General features: G+C 40.3%; 5 protein-coding genes across 8 annotated transcripts; 3 read left to right on the forward strand and 2 right to left on the reverse strand.

Moving 5' to 3' along the window:
• Positions 1–1,527: 1,527 nt before the first annotated feature.
• On the reverse strand, positions 1,528–2,590 carry LOC131272566 (ADP-ribosylation factor-related protein 1). Its single transcript, XM_058274343.1, has 3 exons — positions 2,427–2,590; positions 1,909–2,333; positions 1,528–1,822 (listed from the first exon to the last, which is right to left on the reverse strand). Exons 1-3 carry the CDS (start codon positions 2,517–2,519, stop codon positions 1,735–1,737), a joined length of 606 nt encoding a protein of 201 aa, XP_058130326.1. The 5' UTR covers positions 2,520–2,590; the 3' UTR covers positions 1,528–1,734.
• Positions 2,591–4,894: 2,304 nt separating this feature from the next.
• LOC131272887 (uncharacterized) lies at positions 4,895–6,723 on the reverse strand. 2 transcript variants are annotated; one of them, XM_058274761.1, is made up of 3 exons: positions 6,688–6,723; positions 5,568–5,969; positions 4,895–5,498 (listed from the first exon to the last, which is right to left on the reverse strand). In XM_058274761.1, the coding sequence occupies exons 2-3, from the start codon at positions 5,782–5,784 to the stop codon at positions 5,035–5,037; spliced, it is 681 nt and encodes a 226-aa protein (XP_058130744.1). In that variant the 5' UTR covers positions 5,785–5,969; positions 6,688–6,723; the 3' UTR covers positions 4,895–5,034. The 2 variants fall into 2 exon arrangements, with proteins under 2 accessions (XP_058130744.1, XP_058130743.1); XM_058274760.1 differs by having other exon boundaries at positions 6,595–6,706.
• Positions 6,724–7,146: 423 nt separating this feature from the next.
• LOC131271413 (kanadaptin) lies at positions 7,147–9,528 on the forward strand. Of its 2 annotated transcripts, XM_058272830.1 has the most exons (4): positions 7,593–7,817; positions 7,876–8,361; positions 8,432–8,568; positions 8,679–9,528. In XM_058272830.1, exons 1-4 carry the CDS (start codon positions 7,739–7,741, stop codon positions 9,447–9,449), a joined length of 1,473 nt encoding a protein of 490 aa, XP_058128813.1. In that variant the 5' UTR covers positions 7,593–7,738; the 3' UTR covers positions 9,450–9,528. The 2 variants fall into 2 exon arrangements, with proteins under 2 accessions (XP_058128812.1, XP_058128813.1); XM_058272829.1 differs by having other exon boundaries at positions 7,147–8,361.
• A 284-nt stretch (positions 9,529–9,812) lies between these two features.
• LOC131258501 (N-alpha-acetyltransferase 80-like) lies at positions 9,813–10,894 on the forward strand. Its single transcript, XM_058259826.1, has 3 exons — positions 9,813–9,912; positions 9,993–10,096; positions 10,176–10,894. The coding sequence occupies exon 3, from the start codon at positions 10,200–10,202 to the stop codon at positions 10,710–10,712; it is 513 nt and encodes a 170-aa protein (XP_058115809.1). The 5' UTR covers positions 9,813–9,912; positions 9,993–10,096; positions 10,176–10,199; the 3' UTR covers positions 10,713–10,894.
• A 522-nt stretch (positions 10,895–11,416) lies between these two features.
• Positions 11,417–13,961, forward strand: LOC131272701 (uncharacterized). Of its 2 annotated transcripts, none has more exons than XM_058274530.1 (5): positions 11,417–11,827; positions 11,939–12,595; positions 12,666–12,869; positions 12,959–13,216; positions 13,289–13,961. In XM_058274530.1, exons 1-5 carry the CDS (start codon positions 11,446–11,448, stop codon positions 13,903–13,905), a joined length of 2,118 nt encoding a protein of 705 aa, XP_058130513.1. In that variant the 5' UTR covers positions 11,417–11,445; the 3' UTR covers positions 13,906–13,961. The 2 variants fall into 2 exon arrangements, with proteins under 2 accessions (XP_058130513.1, XP_058130514.1); XM_058274531.1 differs by having other exon boundaries at positions 12,669–12,869.
• Positions 13,962–15,494: the final 1,533 nt, after the last annotated feature.

Here is a 15,494-nt window from a genome sequence, read left to right on the forward strand (position 1 = left end):
AAATCTCGGTGGTAACTATCACCATTAGGACTCAAAAGAGTAAGTATTCCCATCACACTAGTGAATATCAAAGTAAATTGCAATTGTTTTTTCATCCGCATCGTGCCCTTCAATAGGAAGGTTTGGTAATTTACTGAAGAACTTCAACATTCAACTTCAACTTAATCGCTCGCGTCGTAAGCATTACGCAGTACTCCCACATTAATTATGTTACAATTTTCCATCCCAATTACGACTACCGAATGAAGATTCTGATCCCATGCACGTGGCGGTCATCTATTATTAGTTAATGTTCATTCGAAAGTTTACTAGTTTATTCAAAATGTATGTCGTGTATCTCAAATGAGAATTTAAACTCCATGTGAAAACAAGCGATGAACTAGACTAGATAAATTGTGACAATTCCATAAGTAATGTATGGCTTACTTACGTTTTCTTCTTATCAACATAACAGATAAATTGTATTGGAAGTAAGAAGTTATATACGTATTGAACTGCATTCAGTTATAACTTGTTTAGAGTACGATAATTGTATGATACATTTTAAAATACAGGAAAAAAGGACACTGAAAATTGCATCAAAGGATTTTTTCACAAATAACACAATCAAATATAAGGTGCTACTATCGTAGCTTAATAAATTAAATGAAAAAATAAATTTTCAGAATAAAAGTTTTTCCGTAAACGTACTAAAAAATAAAAAATAATGTATGTTAAATGAGATATATATTTATGTATCAGTTTTTCGTTTTTGTCGTTATTCGCATAGCATCGTAGATGGCGATCGAACTGAGAGCAATCTCGATGTAATGCGAATAACGATAAAGACGAAAAACTTGTATTTTGAAAATTTATTTTTTCATTTAATTTATTTTATACTTTTACGTATTACTTGAACAGCGAAAACAGGATTTATTCTTTTATATGAAAATTGTCATTAAGTTAGTTGAGTCGGCGTGTTATAAATTCACTATCAAACTTAAGGAAGGAGTAGAAATTCACTACCTGTTACTGCAGGATCTGGCGCAACTCGTTTTGCTTTGCTGTGAACAGGATCAGGATGTCCGAGTACCTATTATCAAGGAGTAAGAGTAGGACTGCATTCTGTTTTAACGTTTGCTATGAGCACTGAAGAAGTGCTCTCGTTCTACAGCACTGCTGAGAGAGAACACAACATGCGATCTCTCAATATCACATAGCGCTCTCCCGGGAGAGCTGCTGAAGGAGTCCAGCACGCTATCTGTTCAAGTGTGCCAGAACGGGATCGCCAACGCACAGTCATAATCTGGGAGCGAAAAATGCGGGTATTGCTAGCACACTCTTTCATTATTGATCTCCTATCGTTTATCTCTGTCCGATTCATATCATAACAACTGATTACCAATGGATGCTTCGCACTAAAGAAATTACAATGTTTTTATGAAACAATTCCTTCAACATACGTTAACAGCGGTTGAAAATCTATAGTATAGTGGCATATGTATAGCAATAGTGGTTTAATGGAACGTTTGGAAAATGTTCATGAAGAAACAAACCGAAACTAATCTTTGATATGAAATAGATGCTCATCCTGGGTTTATTTATATTTCGGGGTGTGGAAAATCGTCAAGAGCTGATGATAGAACAGATATTTTCTCTTAATAATACATATGTTATAATAAACTCCATTATTGAGTGCATATCACAACTATTAACACAAACATAAAGCTTCCTTATGCACATTAGAGACCCCAATCAGGTATCTTCCGTCTTCGGTGGCCGCACGATAGAGTTACGCTTAATAGACTCGACCAACCATTTGATACCTTCGTCCACGCCTTCCCTGCAATGGGAAACATCAGATCGTATAATATAACTTATATCAAGCCAGAATAGCGAGCTGGAGTGTTGTATTTCGGCGGCACTTACCCCGTTAGTGCGGATACGGGCATGACCAGGCAGTCACGTCGTCCAATAAGATGCCCTGCTTCCTGGAAGACAGGTTTTATTTCACGCACTCCCATGCAATCCGGCAAATCCTGTTTGTTTGCCAGAACCAACAAAGGAATGCCGGACAGATACTCGTTGCTGATCATACGGTCGAATACATCTTTCGATTCATTCATACGAGTGCGATCATTCGAATCAACCACGTAGATAACGGCATGTGATTCCGAGTAGTATTTATCCCAAAGCGACTGCAGTTCTTGTTGGCCGCCCAGATCCCAGAAGCTTAACCGTATGCCCGCAATGTCTATTTGGCCTATATTCAATCCAACTGTGGTGGTTATTTTTGTCGGATTCATTCCTCTGTAGTTTTTTGTAAGTTTTGTTTTCGCCGCCTCCAGATAGGTCTAGTTAGACAGCCGGAAAGAAATCAAGAAACCACATTTGAACTATTGAACACGTCATTCGTTTTAGTCATCCACTGAAGCACTGTATCTTACCGTTTTTCCAGCATTATCTAGGCCAAGAATAAGTATGCAGTATTCATCTTTCTGTGTGAGGTATTTGTAAAAGCCGCTTAGCAAAGTATACATCTTTGCGAGTTATTTGAATCGCTTAAACAGGAACAGAGTTTCACTTGTGTCCAATGTTTACACGGCAAACTTGGTTGATGGTAGTGTTGGCAGAATCGGGATTCGGAAGATTCGAAGATTTGATCCCTAGACGGATTCTAAAAATTCGAATCCCATCTGACAGATTCTAAAGATTTGGATCCCATTTGACGGATTCTAAAGATTTGATTGGTGTTCAAGGTGTATAAATTAGAAGGTGAAGTCGTCCAGTGTAAAATGACATTTCATGACTTGACATAACACTTCTGGGGTATTCATATGGGTTTTGAGGGGGGGTATCGGAAAAGGATTGGGCTTTTGACATAAAGCAACCCGTAGACGTTGCGAACTTGTACGCGCGAACAATTTGACAACCAGGCATTGCCTATGTTAAGGAAAGGAAAGGAAGATATAAGAGGAAATCTTCCTTTCCTTTCCTTAACATAGGCAATGCCAGGTTGTCAAATTGTTCGCGCGTACAAGTTCGCAACGTCTACGGCTTGCTTAACTCTTCTCAAATATGGCACCCCTTCCAAAGCGACATAAAGTCACCTTCTATATTTATCACCTTGACAAAAACTCAAATTTTTTGCAGCTGTCATGTAGTACCAGCAAGTTTTTCCATGGCAGATTGCTGGGACTCTTGCTGGAACTACATAGTACCAGCAACAATTTAAATTTCTGTCAACCGGGGTCAGTTCTCCCTGAAATCTCACAGCGTGCAGTCAATTCACAATTCAACACAACTACAGGTGATCGTCGATTATCCGGGGGTGTCGGTACCGTGAGGTCCCTAGATAATCGAATTCCACGGATAATCGAACATATACTAAAATACGTTTATAATACCTGGTTTGAGTCTTGGCTAGTTCACTTTTTACCAGTTCCAGTTAGTTGATTAATCATAAAACATGTTTGAATTATTTTTTTATTGTAATTTTTAATGCTAATTTCGATCAGACAATTTTTTTTTTGGAACTATTCCTAAAAAAATGTTGTGAACCAACCTGATATTCATGGAAACAATTCAACCCGGTTGTTCAGTTGTCAGTTGCAAGACACCAAGATAATCCGACCCCCTGTTAATCCGGCCACTTATAATCGACGTCCAACTGTATTTGAATCGACTCACAATGATTTGAGTCGAATAAGTCACATAACGAGTTGATCTAGAGATGTAGATTTCAGTTTACTTAAATCGAACGCTAATTAGAATGGTTTATTGGACATATATTGAGTTTTTTGCCCGATTTGCAAGTTAGGCTCTAGACAAATTTCAGGAACCTATTTTTTACAAAGAAATACAGTAGAATGTCCATTATCCGAGTTGTTCTACCCAACCAAACCCATTTAGCCCACGGAGTGACAATGGATCAGATTAGGACCAAACCATTTTTACCGGATTATGAATCGGATTCTGCGGATTCAGATTAGGGTAAACAATTTCCAGACCGACATTGATTTGTTTACATGATGATGATGATGATGATGAGTTCCACCGCTTACCCCTACATAGGTTTAAGAGGGACGAAAGTATATGAGGCTGATCATTTCAATTGTTGATGTTTTTGTTAACCTACAGCAAGTATTTTCATCCGCAGTTCCATCGATATTATATTATTGACCATGTAGGGCAATCAATAAGTCGTGCAAAGAACAAAAATGGGTAAAAGAGTAAATGAGGCCCCGGCCGCCATGTTTTCGATCGTGGCTACACCTCTTGTGGACGTTTAAACTGAATGTATGCAATTGGTGATACATTAGTTCGTTAAATTCAACCTACGAGTATTTGAATCGTAGTGTGTACCGTTAATTTCGGCTACGCAATCAACCTAGGGGTGCGGTATGAGGGGGGCCCACGGGCCCCCCTTATTTCTCAAAACTATAACAAACTCTCTTTTTCGGTAGACCTAGCGCAGTCCGCTCGCTGCGCTCGCTGCGGGCGCGCCGCCGTTTCCAAATCATTTCTTCGGCTAAACTCATTGTTTCATGCTGTCCATCATGTGTGGTATAGTTTACTTATTAGTAACTAAACATGTAAAAGTATATTGACCCGCATTCAACCTCCACTACGTGATTAGTTTAAACCGGTATGGTCTTTTAAGCGAACCGTTAGCGTTCAAAAATTCGATTCGAATGCATGTGTCGCGCTTTGCATAGCTTCAGGCGCTAAATGTGAACCAGCAGGAAGAGGAGAATCTAGCCCGGGGCCTCATTTACTCTTTTACCTTTAAAATTTCTCTTTAGTTCATCCTATGGCATGATTCTTTAACCATTTGCATATCTTACTACTAATAGAAAAGTTCACTTTTAATGCAAATTGCTAAGCATTACAATTTCTTCGGTCGGCCATCATGGTAAGTACAAGAACTCCGCGAACTTAGTATGAATAATCTAAGCCTAGATAGTACAGATAAAACTGACGTGAGTATTGACAAAATAAAAAGATGTTAGCCTAAAGTTCTAAACTTTACATCGATAGTAAATAGCATACAACTTAGTACAACATGATAGCTCCTTGTGTTTTATCGTCAGTCGTTGGATTTAAAAATTTCTTCTTTTCCCAGCGTTCAAGACGAACAGCTACAATGAGCAGTATCAAATTTATCAGTACCAAAGCAATACCGCCGGCAATGAAGTAGAAGCTTGATCCCAACATCGTTAATCCCGTGCTGTACCAATTGTTGTTGCGATCTTCCGCGAGCAGCACGTTGTGCGTGAGATAGTTGTAAAATTGAATTAACCAACATACCAACGCGATCGTTTGCGAGATTCCGGTGAGCAGATTGCTAACGAATAGCACAACCATGGTTCCGGTTTTCTTCGAAGCTGATGCTGCTTTCAGTACGGACGCAATCGCAGCGATCACACCACCGAGTACACCCAATCCTGTGCCAAGGGCAGCTCCCAACCAAAGCCAGTAACTCATTACCTCCGGTTCGTCGCGGATCATAGCCATCACTGGAGGATAAACAAATATTAGCTTTAGCAAAATAACACCAGAAACAAATGCATGCAATTTGTACGTACCATCGATTTTATAATCTCGTAGTCCGAATCCCACATTCAAACGACGATGCCCGGAGAACAGTCCAAAGTTTATTTGACCGATGGATTCGTTGAAATTCACTCGTTTCGCAGATCCTTGTATCCAATTTTTGGTTGTTAGACTAGCCACTAACAACCCCACGATAAGACAGCTGGAGAAAAACGTTGCAAAAACGATGCTTCTCGTTTTCAAACTCATGACTGCAGATTGTGATTTCTATTTTCTTTATATTTCTCTAGGAGTATTTCTCTGTCAGTCGTCCACTTGTTCTTGCAGTACTTTTCAAGATTGCAATTATCAAAAGTAAAATAGTTTCACTCAGTCCTTTAAAAGGGATTTCGACGTTGCTGTTCCATTACAGTGTATGGCAGCCTTTCTGACGCCTAAAACAAAAGAAGGCCAAAATGGATTATAAATTAGTTTACCATATGACGCTGACAATGGAAGAAAATGATGAAAAACTCTTTTCTCTCCGAAGCACGTCGGAACAACAACCAACAAGCAGGCTTCAGGCAAAGAACGTTCTTACGGTAGTAAACACACGTTTGCCTCAAACATATCAATAACATGGAAACCATAATTCGAAGTCCATTTCGTTGCACCGATAGTTTAGATTCATCATTCATATTTATCATAAAGCTGTCAATGAGTAGAAAGCGGCCGAATATGGTAAAATCGCTGATCGTAAGATGGTGATCATCACACGTCTATCAAAATAACAGCAAAAGGGTTATTTAATAAAGGCACTTCTCACTTCACGATCATTAAGGTGTTGCACAAAGTATACAGAATTCGTTTGGTATGTACTTTCACGCATTAGTTGAGTTAACTGAAAACTATCGTGGTACGATGAGGTTTTTCCTTATATGAACATCGATAATAGAACATCTACGAGGTAGAATGTTTAATTGAATCACTCTTTCTCAAACTAGCCAGAAGAAATAAACAATGAATAAAGTAATCACCGCATTCTAAATGTAGTTTCCAACTATTAGCTAAGATTCTTACAATGCGACCTGAGTGCGTAAACGTTTGATGATTAACATCAATAAGATCCCTTTTTGTACACAATTCAATAGAAAGTTTCACTTTTTTCAATACCTCTACGTTGCTGGTCGATCGCGCAGTGATCTTCTGTTGAAGTCGAGAGAAAGATTTTTTGCTGATGAGCTGAAGAAGTCACTTCTCATTCCGATTTTGCCACTAGTGAGATGAAGTGTCAAGCCTGAGCTTACCCAAGATTGCTATATGTATGATATGCCAATCGCTCTTTTTCTTCGATGATCGAAGCATTTTATGAGCATGAGACCTTGTCTGGTTTTTGCAGAGATAAAGAATGTATTTTTAACAAAATAAGGAGATACAAGCCAATCAAATCTAATCACAATTTGTTCACTGATCTCGAAAAACACCTGTCGAAGACTGTGAATGATTTGTCGATCAGATTAACGCTCACTACTTTAAACTAATGTACTTTAAAAGTTCGTGTTTGAAAGCATTTTTTTTATTTCTGCAAAACGTCAAAATTGAATTCAACTGTCCAATACGTCATAAACATACTCACGAGAAAAAATATTGAAAACTGTTCGAGGCTGGATGTTTTGGTCCAAACTAAAAGCAAGTGTATAGCTAAAAGTTTTCCTAATTCGTGTAACTACCAGTGTTAAATAATGTCGAAGGAAACGGTATTCAAGGTTCCAACCATAGATCCAAAGGTGTTACAGAAATCCCGGAAGTCAGATCTACCTCGTACTGCAACGACGGTAAACATTCCGCTACCGTCCAAAGACGACGCTAGCAGCGGAGAATCGTTTGAAGAAGACGTTCCGCTAATACCCCCGGTGCCGTACAAAGAACCGACGTGGTCAGACAAATGTGACCAACAGCGGAACTATTGCTTCGAAGTCGAAAAAAACGGTGTTATCATAGAGGAAATTAAACGTCTGCAGTGCAAACCTTTCTGGTTGTTTGGCCGCTTGCCGAACTGTGATATCAACATAACCCATCCCACATCGTCTCGGTATCATGCAGTTCTACAGTACCGTCCATCGTCGGCACAAGTTGTCTCAGGATCGCATTCGTCAGATGAAGACGAACCTGTGGAAGAAAAGAAAAGTTCAAAGCACGGTAAAACTGTATCGATTGAAGGCGGATGGTACCTATACGACCTGAACAGTACACACGGTACATTTTTAAACAAGCAGCAAATACTTCCCCGGACATACGTTCGCGTACGTGTCGGATATATGATCAAATTAGGATCCAGCTCAAGAACCTACATCCTTCAAGGGCCGTCGGACGACGAAGATGCACCAACCGCACTAACAATAACTGAGCTGAAGGAACAGGCCAGAAAGCAACAAGAGCTTCGTAAGGAGATGGCAGAAATCGAACGGAAGGAAAAGGAACGTATAGAGAAGCTGAAAGAATCGGAAGGCATTACCTGGGGTATGGCGGAAGATGCGGACGAGGCGACGGACCTCACGGAAAACCCGTACGCTACTTCGAACAACGAGGAGCTATTTTTGGACGATCCCAAAAAAACATTGCGAGGATATTTCGAGCGGGAAGGCCACGATTTGGAATATAAAGTAGACGAGGTTTCCTCCGGAACGTACCGCTGCAAGGTGGAACTTCCGATAGATGATGATAACGGACGGCCGATTGTAGCCGAGGTAACGCATAAGGGCAAGAAAAAAGAGGTTGTTTTGCAGTGCGCATTGGAGTCTTGCCGAATACTGGATCGTCACGGATTGTTGCGACAAGCAAACCACGGTAAGTGATTAGAGTCCCCGATCATTAGTGATAACATACCCTTATGAAAATGTTGCCTTTCGTCATGCAGCCCCACGCCGTAAGCATCGTAAGCAGTCTGATTCAGATGATGATGACGATTTTCTTGATCGAACTGGAGCAGTGGAAAAACGCCGGGAAAGGAAGCAGACCAGAGAGAACCCTCAACTTCGAACTTATACAGATTTGGTATGTTTACTAATAGTATTAATGAATTATTCTTGTTTTTTTCACATTTATAAAAATTATATTATTCCTAGAATTTAACATTGTTCTACTAATTTTACCTTTTTCTTCAGATTCATGAGGAAGCACGCATTTTGGAACGTCTGGAGTTCATTGAAAACAAGATTCAGAACAGTCAGGTATTGAAGAAGGACATTCATTTGCCTGAGAATGTTGACGATGTGGATAAATTTTTGGAGAAACTATCGAAGGTATCTCCAAATGACAAATTCGCGATCAAGCGGCTACGTCTAGAGCAAACGGAACTTCGAGCCGATTTAGAAACGGTTAAAAAGCTGATCAATGCAGTTAAACCGGTAGATCTCGAAAGCATTGGCAAGGAGCGGAAGGATGAAGTGGCGAAACAAAAACTGATGCCCTTGTTTGGAAAACGAAACAAGCTAAGCAAAACATTCGGAATCCGTGAATCTACGATAACGGCGGAGAAGGATAATGATATCGAAATCAAAATGTGTGCAGACAATGAATCCCAACCTAGTACTTCCTCCAAAGAGGGCAAACATGTTCCCTCTAAGATCTCCCCAAAGGCAGCCACAGGAGATTGCAGTGTACAGACCCAACGGAAGCGATCAATTGAAGTTTCTGCCAAGGAGGGAAGTAGTTCGAAAGGGAATGAAAAATGCACGGAAACCACAGGCAACTACGAGCAAGATAATGGGAAGAAAAAACGGCGGCATCGTTTGCGAGATAATAAGCCCCGGGACAACGTTGACTATGACGATACCATGGAAATGGCGAGCGATGAAAAAAATGTTGAATGGGTACCACCGTCCGGTCAGACTGGCGATGGAAGAACTTCTTTGAATGAAAAGTATGGTTACTAAAGAAAGCGAATATTGTTAAGAAAGGCCACCAAGAGCGCCGAAAAATGAAGTAATAAAGTCCGCATCTTTCTGCCATTTCCGGAAACATGTTTTTCATGGTTTAAAAACATTTATGTGATAAAAGTATACACTTTTTAAACAACATCCTCAGCCGATAATGGTTGGTTTGAAATATTTTCGACTATTTAGAAAGAAACTGCCATGATTAGGTGGATATCTCAAATTCTATCCGTGCATCTTTTTTAACAAAGCATGGTATGAGAAGTTCGTGTTTTTCTCGCATCCCACACTTTACTCTCTCGCGTATGACGTTTCATAACTACAGATGTTTTTGTTGTGTTATGAATGTTTTCTTTTTCAGGTGAAAACGTCATGGCATACTGCCCAGCAGCAGATATTGCAATCAATATCGAGACCGATTTTACTGCCTGTTCAGTCAAAACTAATACAATCCGCGCCAATGGTAGTTGAGCTCACAGTTTTGTAGTCGTGCTAAGAGATCGGTCATAATTTTAGACAATTTCTATTAAAACTCATCCACAGATTAGCGATATCGCCTCATGGCACCGAGGGCGAACAATTATTTTTAGAACCATATGAACCTGTGATTATTTGGACAATCTGATCCCCGTTTCCCAGCAAAGCATGTAAGTGTAGGTGGATACTTTGGTGTATTTTATGTGGCAATCCCAATGCGAGTGTAATTATTGCTTCTTTTTATATTAGTTTCTGGAGTTTCTTCAACAAAGCATGACCCCGCCGACTGATTCGCCAGATACGAAAGAGGCGTTCAATGTGGTTCCAATTCATAAGCATAAGGAGTTGATGGACCAGTGCATAGCGCTTATTAACTCCGAATGGCCTCGATCCTACACAGCCCGTCTTTGGAGCCTGGAGTCATCGAAAGAAACACTTCCAACCAGCTTTGTGTTGACCGCGAATGCCAAGGCAGGGGTTGTGGTGCTGGCCCACGCTAAACTGTCGCCAATTCCAGCGGACCGTGAAGCAGTATTCGTGGAGAGTGTGGTAGTAGCACGAGAACGCCGTGGTCAAGGTATAGGTAAACTCCTTATGCGTGAGGTAGAAAACCATTGCTTCCAAAATTTGCGCTTGAAAAAAATCTATCTTTCAACCATCGACCAGGAAGCATTTTATACCAAGCTGGGTTATAAGCTATGCAGCGCTATAAGCATTTTCGGCTCACGACCAGCAGCCAACAAAAGCACAAAAAAAATCTGGATGTTCAAAAATGCGCCATGTTGAAATGAGAGTTATTACGGGTATTTGAAACGTGTTTTCACCTTCCAAAGTTGGTTCTAGCACGCTACGGTTATTGCATATCCTACAGTTAAGAATAGCATTTTTATTTATACTAGAACAATTATACGGTTTCGAAATACTGAAAAATGGGTTACTAACTTCATTATAAGGAAATAAATCGAGCTTCATGAAACTTGTGGTTGATCATTTGGGTTAATTATTCAATTTTTAGCGGGTCGATTCTAATGCGCGCAACAGACAAAAATAACTGCTCGTTAAGAAAAGCGATGTATTGGCAGAATCGGGATTCGATCCCTACACCGATTCCAGAGATTCGATTCCCAACTTGACGGATTCTAAAGATTTTATTCTATTGGGATTCGAAAAAAGCGAGTTGTGATTTGATGGGGATTCAGATGAGGATAAACGATTTCCAGACCGGCATTGGTTGGTTTACATCGTCTCGCGACTGGTTTTTGGATTGGGACTCGGATTAGAAGATCCGGATCTCTGAACGGATTTGAATCAAAAGGTTCGAATCCCTGCAGGGATTTAATTTTCCCACCACTAATGTGCTCGAATTGTTTTTGACAATACACAGTACGAAAAAAAGTAAACAAAACAAGATGACACAAACAATTTGTTTTTCTCACTTCTCGTCTGCCATTGTGCTGGCCGCTGGTTTTGTTCGTTGTTCGCGTGGGAGTTTCCTAAATTTTCAAATAAATTTAATGCAATGGCAACACAGCAAGTGCCGTACGATAATCGCAAGTTTTGGAGTGAATTTATACAACTCTACCAAGATCTTCCCGTGTTGTGGACCAAGATGGACAATGATGAAGAAAAGCATAATAAACATCTACGCGATCGTGCCCTAAACATATTGCTAAGGAAGTATCGTGACGCGGAACCAACAGCAAATGTCAACACTATTAAAAAGGTACTCAAATCGCTGCATTCTTCTTACTTAAAAGAGCTGAGAATGGAGATTTTACAAGAGCGTATGGCTGGCAACGATTGCAAACCATACGAGCCACATTGGTGGTGTTTTGGAAAATTGAATTTCCTCCGAACACAGGAAGAACCAATTTTGAAACAAGAAATAATCAAAGAAGAAGGTAACTGAAAGCATAAAACAATCGCGTAAGTGTATTAACTAACTGTACCACTTTACTTTGTTCCAAAAACCAAATCATCTGATTCATCCGAATCGTCCCACAACACCAAAGATGCAAACATCAGTGATCATGAAGACGATTTGAATACCTACTGTAAAGATTTAGCCGAAGCAATGACGAAATTATCCGAAGAACAACTACGATTTTTCAAACACCATGTGGGCACAATTTTGTATTTCGCCAACATGAGCCTGTTAACTCGAGAATGGCCGCAACTGCCTTCCCCAAGCAATTCTAATCTTACGCCAAACATACCAGAACAAGAAGTTCATAAAATCTGTACCGTAAAAGGGATTGTACAATTTGGGAAGCGAGATTCGTCGACTTCGGTTGTGGAGCAGGAACAGAAGACCACGAAAAGGTTCAAACAGGAAGTAGTAAATGACGAATTTGTCCAGCTAGCTGCGGAATCACCAATAGACTCGATTTCCGAACTATACGGCGAGGAACATAAAGAGGACATCATCATGGTCGACCAAACAGCTGTAGAAGAAGATGTTGTTTTTGGAGAAACCGAGGATGCTGCCCTAGAAAGTTCCTCTCACGATGATAAAACACATTTGCTAATTCATCGTCTCCCGGAGCCGGAAGACAGAAACATAAACCTAGAAAATATAGAAATCACTTTAATTGACCTCCAAGATGATCCAGAGGATTCTGCAGAGCAAGACTTTAGTACGGCACCCAAGTCAACAGAAACATCAGATGGTAGAGTAATTCTTTTATTCGACCATTTTCTCAATATGTATATTTTTTAAATATATTTATTTTTGTTTAGTAGATACGATTTCCACTTCGATTAGAATACCACCAAGATCAAAAGTACGTCGGCAGTGTACGATGCACTCTTCAAGTTATGTGAACAATATAGTGTCGAATTACAATGACGAAGAGTTTTTACGCCAGTTCCGGATGGGTCGTGATATGGTAGAAATGTTGTGTCAGCATTTGGAAAAAACTTATGCATATAAGAAATTGAAAGGTAGTTCCGATAATTTCGCATGTGCAACAAGTGGTACAAGTGCCGGCAGAGATGCCTTACTGATTTTTGCCTGGTTTTTTTTCTTTCAGGACACGGTGGATATGAAGCGATTAGTGCCCAAACGCATGTGCTTGCCTTTCTTTGGTTTCTCGGACACAAAAAATCTTCCTACAGGGAAGTGGCGGACCGGTTCGAGCTGTCCGTAAGCTGTTTGCATGACGTTATTTGGCGTGTATGTGACACAGTTTTAGCGATGAAAGCGGTTGTTATCGTACAGCCAGACGAGGAGAGAAAAGCTGCCTCTGCAAGTCACTTTGCTGAGGTATATTCCATTCCAGGCGTAATTGGTTTGTATCAACATATTGCTTATACAAAAATACAGCTATTTGAATGTAAAAGGAATCATTTCGTTCGTGTAGGTTGTATTGGTGGGATGCAGATAAAAATTGATAAACCGATCGAGAACGCCGACAGGTATCTGCTCCGAAAGGGATATTACTCCATGCAGCTGCAGGCGATTGTAGACGAACAACTTCATTTTGTGGATATTTTTGTTGAGTATCCTGGCGAGCCGGAGATGCTTGCAGGTGTGAAGGAGCTCTGCTCCGATCAGTACCGTCTTCTTGGCGGCAACGAGTACCCATGTTTACCTCAAATGCTTGTCCCATACCGTACGGACGGCATACCACTTACCGAGCCCCAGGAATTGTTCAATGAACAACTACGAAAAGCGCAGGACACGTGTATTACCGTTTTCCAACGATTAAAGCAGCGCTTTCGGCAATTGCATCACCTGAAGGGACGACAACTTTCACGAGTTGTGAAGCTGATAAAAGTTTGCTGCATTTTACACAATTTGTCACCAGCATCTGAGATGGCTCTAATCGATCGAGAAACGCCAGATCGTCGGACCGGACCGTTTGTCTCCGTACCCGTATTTACGTATACCTCGGAAAATCAAACGGAATCGGATGTTGCATTGGGACAACAGTATAGGGATACAATTTGTAAAAATTTCAGACTAGATTCAACTTAAAAAACAATAACATTGTTTCGTTGGATAAACATGCCATATGACCCCGGCATACCATATGTGCAAGCCATACGCGCATTACCGCTTCCCACGAGTAAGCAGAAGACTCCGACTCAGCGGAATTACCGACACGTGCTCTAACGGTTCCCACGGAATTGTGCCGAGAAGAGACATGCCTTTAAGTAAAAAAAAAAAAATAAACTCTTCGACTTGGGTTCTTTGACTCATATTTTTTTTCTAATGGGTTTTACCATGACAAATCGTAGGTGAGGAATATTCATTTGAGCTATTGTGTCGTTGTCAAATTGAAGAATAGCATGATACCGATTTTTTTCAAGTAAATTTGCTAGAGTTTATCATTCATTTTACTTATCGTCATTTAAATGACGCCAACAAAAGCCAGTACATGAAAATATACTTGTATTTTATTATTGACACCATACCAATCATATTTAAAAGAATACTAGTGTTACTGTTGTAATTAACTTAAGTTTATTTCAAAATCAATAGAAATCGATTGACTGCATGATCATTTGAATAAAACGAACTTTAGTTGAGCTTTGACCGTCAGGTAGAACGGAACCCTCGTGTAGTACACTAATTTATTCAAGCTCAGCCAACATATTTTACTCATATTATACACATGGAGATAACTCGGCCTTAGTAACATCCGACCACGATGTTTATCTCATAGAAATATATTTCAACTCGCTGTTATTGTCCAGTTTCTTTTAAATACGTTTCGTTGCAGAATACGGTATAACTTATATTTACTGTGGTCTGTTTGTAAGTGTTTTAATTACCCAGCAGGATACCAAAAGATGGAAAATATTCTTTATTTTTTAAAGATGTTTAACCGGATGTATAAAACTACCAACGGTTGCCGAAAGCCTACGCGAGAGTGATGTACAACGCAGGTGAACGCACTTTTGAAGTCGTCCAAAAGTCACCTATATTGGGACAAAGGTCTGCACCGACAACATTGTTGGCAGCCAACCGGTCATATTATAGTCTGAGAAAACTCTTCCACTGACGACGATACCTGTTAAGACAGTGGAAGCTGGGTTCGAGAGGAAGATGCTCAGGAGGATTTTTAACCCCGTATGTGAGGAGGGACAATGGAGGAGCCGATATAATGACGAGCTTTACGAGCTGTACGGAGACCTCACTGTCGTACAGCAAATTAGACTCGCCAGACTCAGGTGGGCTGGCCATGTTATGTGAATGGCACCGGACGACCCAGTCTGTAAAGTCCTTTTAGGCTGTCCTCAAGGACCGAGGAGGCGTGATAGGCCTAAATTGAGGTAGAAGGATGGCGTAGACGAAGCAGCCAATAAAGGCGGGATACGGAATTGGATCAGTTTAGCGAGTGAGCGGTTTGGGATGGAGCTTCGTCAGGCCAAGACCGCTCAGCGGTTGTAGCGCTACATAAGTAAGTGAAACTGTGTTAAAAGCAACAAAATAAGCCCCCAATATTGTTACATGTACAATGATGGAGGGCACGTGTATGGCCATTTTATATCCAGGACAAGCAAAATTCATTTTTTAAATTGTTGAGACTAGTACCTCAACAAAATTCAACTTTTTTTTTT

The sequence above is a fragment of the Anopheles coustani genome, chromosome 3 (genome assembly GCF_943734705.1).
Source record: "Anopheles coustani chromosome 3, idAnoCousDA_361_x.2, whole genome shotgun sequence".
NCBI classification, from domain to species: domain Eukaryota; kingdom Metazoa; phylum Arthropoda; class Insecta; order Diptera; family Culicidae; genus Anopheles; species Anopheles coustani.

What these genes read in the sequence shown, in the direction of transcription:
- LOC131272701 (XM_058274530.1), top strand. Translation starts at nt 11,446, where the DNA reads ATGGCAACACAGCAAGTGCCGTACGATAATCGCAAGTTTTGGAGTGAA. An exon ending in AGAAATAATCAAAGAAGAAG is followed by an intron (nt 11,828 to 11,938) that starts GTAACTGAAAGC and finishes ACAACACCAAAG; the next exon opens with ATGCAAACATCAGTGATCAT. An exon ending in TTCCATTCCAGGCGTAATTG is followed by an intron (nt 13,217 to 13,288) that starts GTTTGTATCAAC and finishes TCGTTCGTGTAG; the next exon opens with GTTGTATTGGTGGGATGCAG.
- LOC131272887 (XM_058274761.1), bottom strand. Translation starts at nt 5,784, where the DNA reads ATGAGTTTGAAAACGAGAAGCATCGTTTTTGCAACGTTTTTCTCCAGC. An exon ending in ACGAGATTATAAAATCGATG is followed by an intron (nt 5,499 to 5,567) that starts GTACGTACAAAT and finishes TTTATCCTCCAG; the next exon opens with TGATGGCTATGATCCGCGAC.
- LOC131258501 (XM_058259826.1), top strand. Translation starts at nt 10,200, where the DNA reads ATGACCCCGCCGACTGATTCGCCAGATACGAAAGAGGCGTTCAATGTG.
- LOC131271413 (XM_058272829.1), top strand. Translation starts at nt 7,257, where the DNA reads ATGTCGAAGGAAACGGTATTCAAGGTTCCAACCATAGATCCAAAGGTG. An exon ending in GTTGCGACAAGCAAACCACG is followed by an intron (nt 8,362 to 8,431) that starts GTAAGTGATTAG and finishes TTCGTCATGCAG; the next exon opens with CCCCACGCCGTAAGCATCGT. An exon ending in TTCGAACTTATACAGATTTG is followed by an intron (nt 8,569 to 8,678) that starts GTATGTTTACTA and finishes CTTTTTCTTCAG; the next exon opens with ATTCATGAGGAAGCACGCAT.
- LOC131272566 (XM_058274343.1), bottom strand. Translation starts at nt 2,519, where the DNA reads ATGTATACTTTGCTAAGCGGCTTTTACAAATACCTCACACAGAAAGAT. An exon ending in TAGATAATGCTGGAAAAACG is followed by an intron (nt 2,334 to 2,426) that starts GTAAGATACAGT and finishes CTGTCTAACTAG; the next exon opens with ACCTATCTGGAGGCGGCGAA. An exon ending in CCCGTATCCGCACTAACGGG is followed by an intron (nt 1,823 to 1,908) that starts GTAAGTGCCGCC and finishes TTCCCATTGCAG; the next exon opens with GGAAGGCGTGGACGAAGGTA.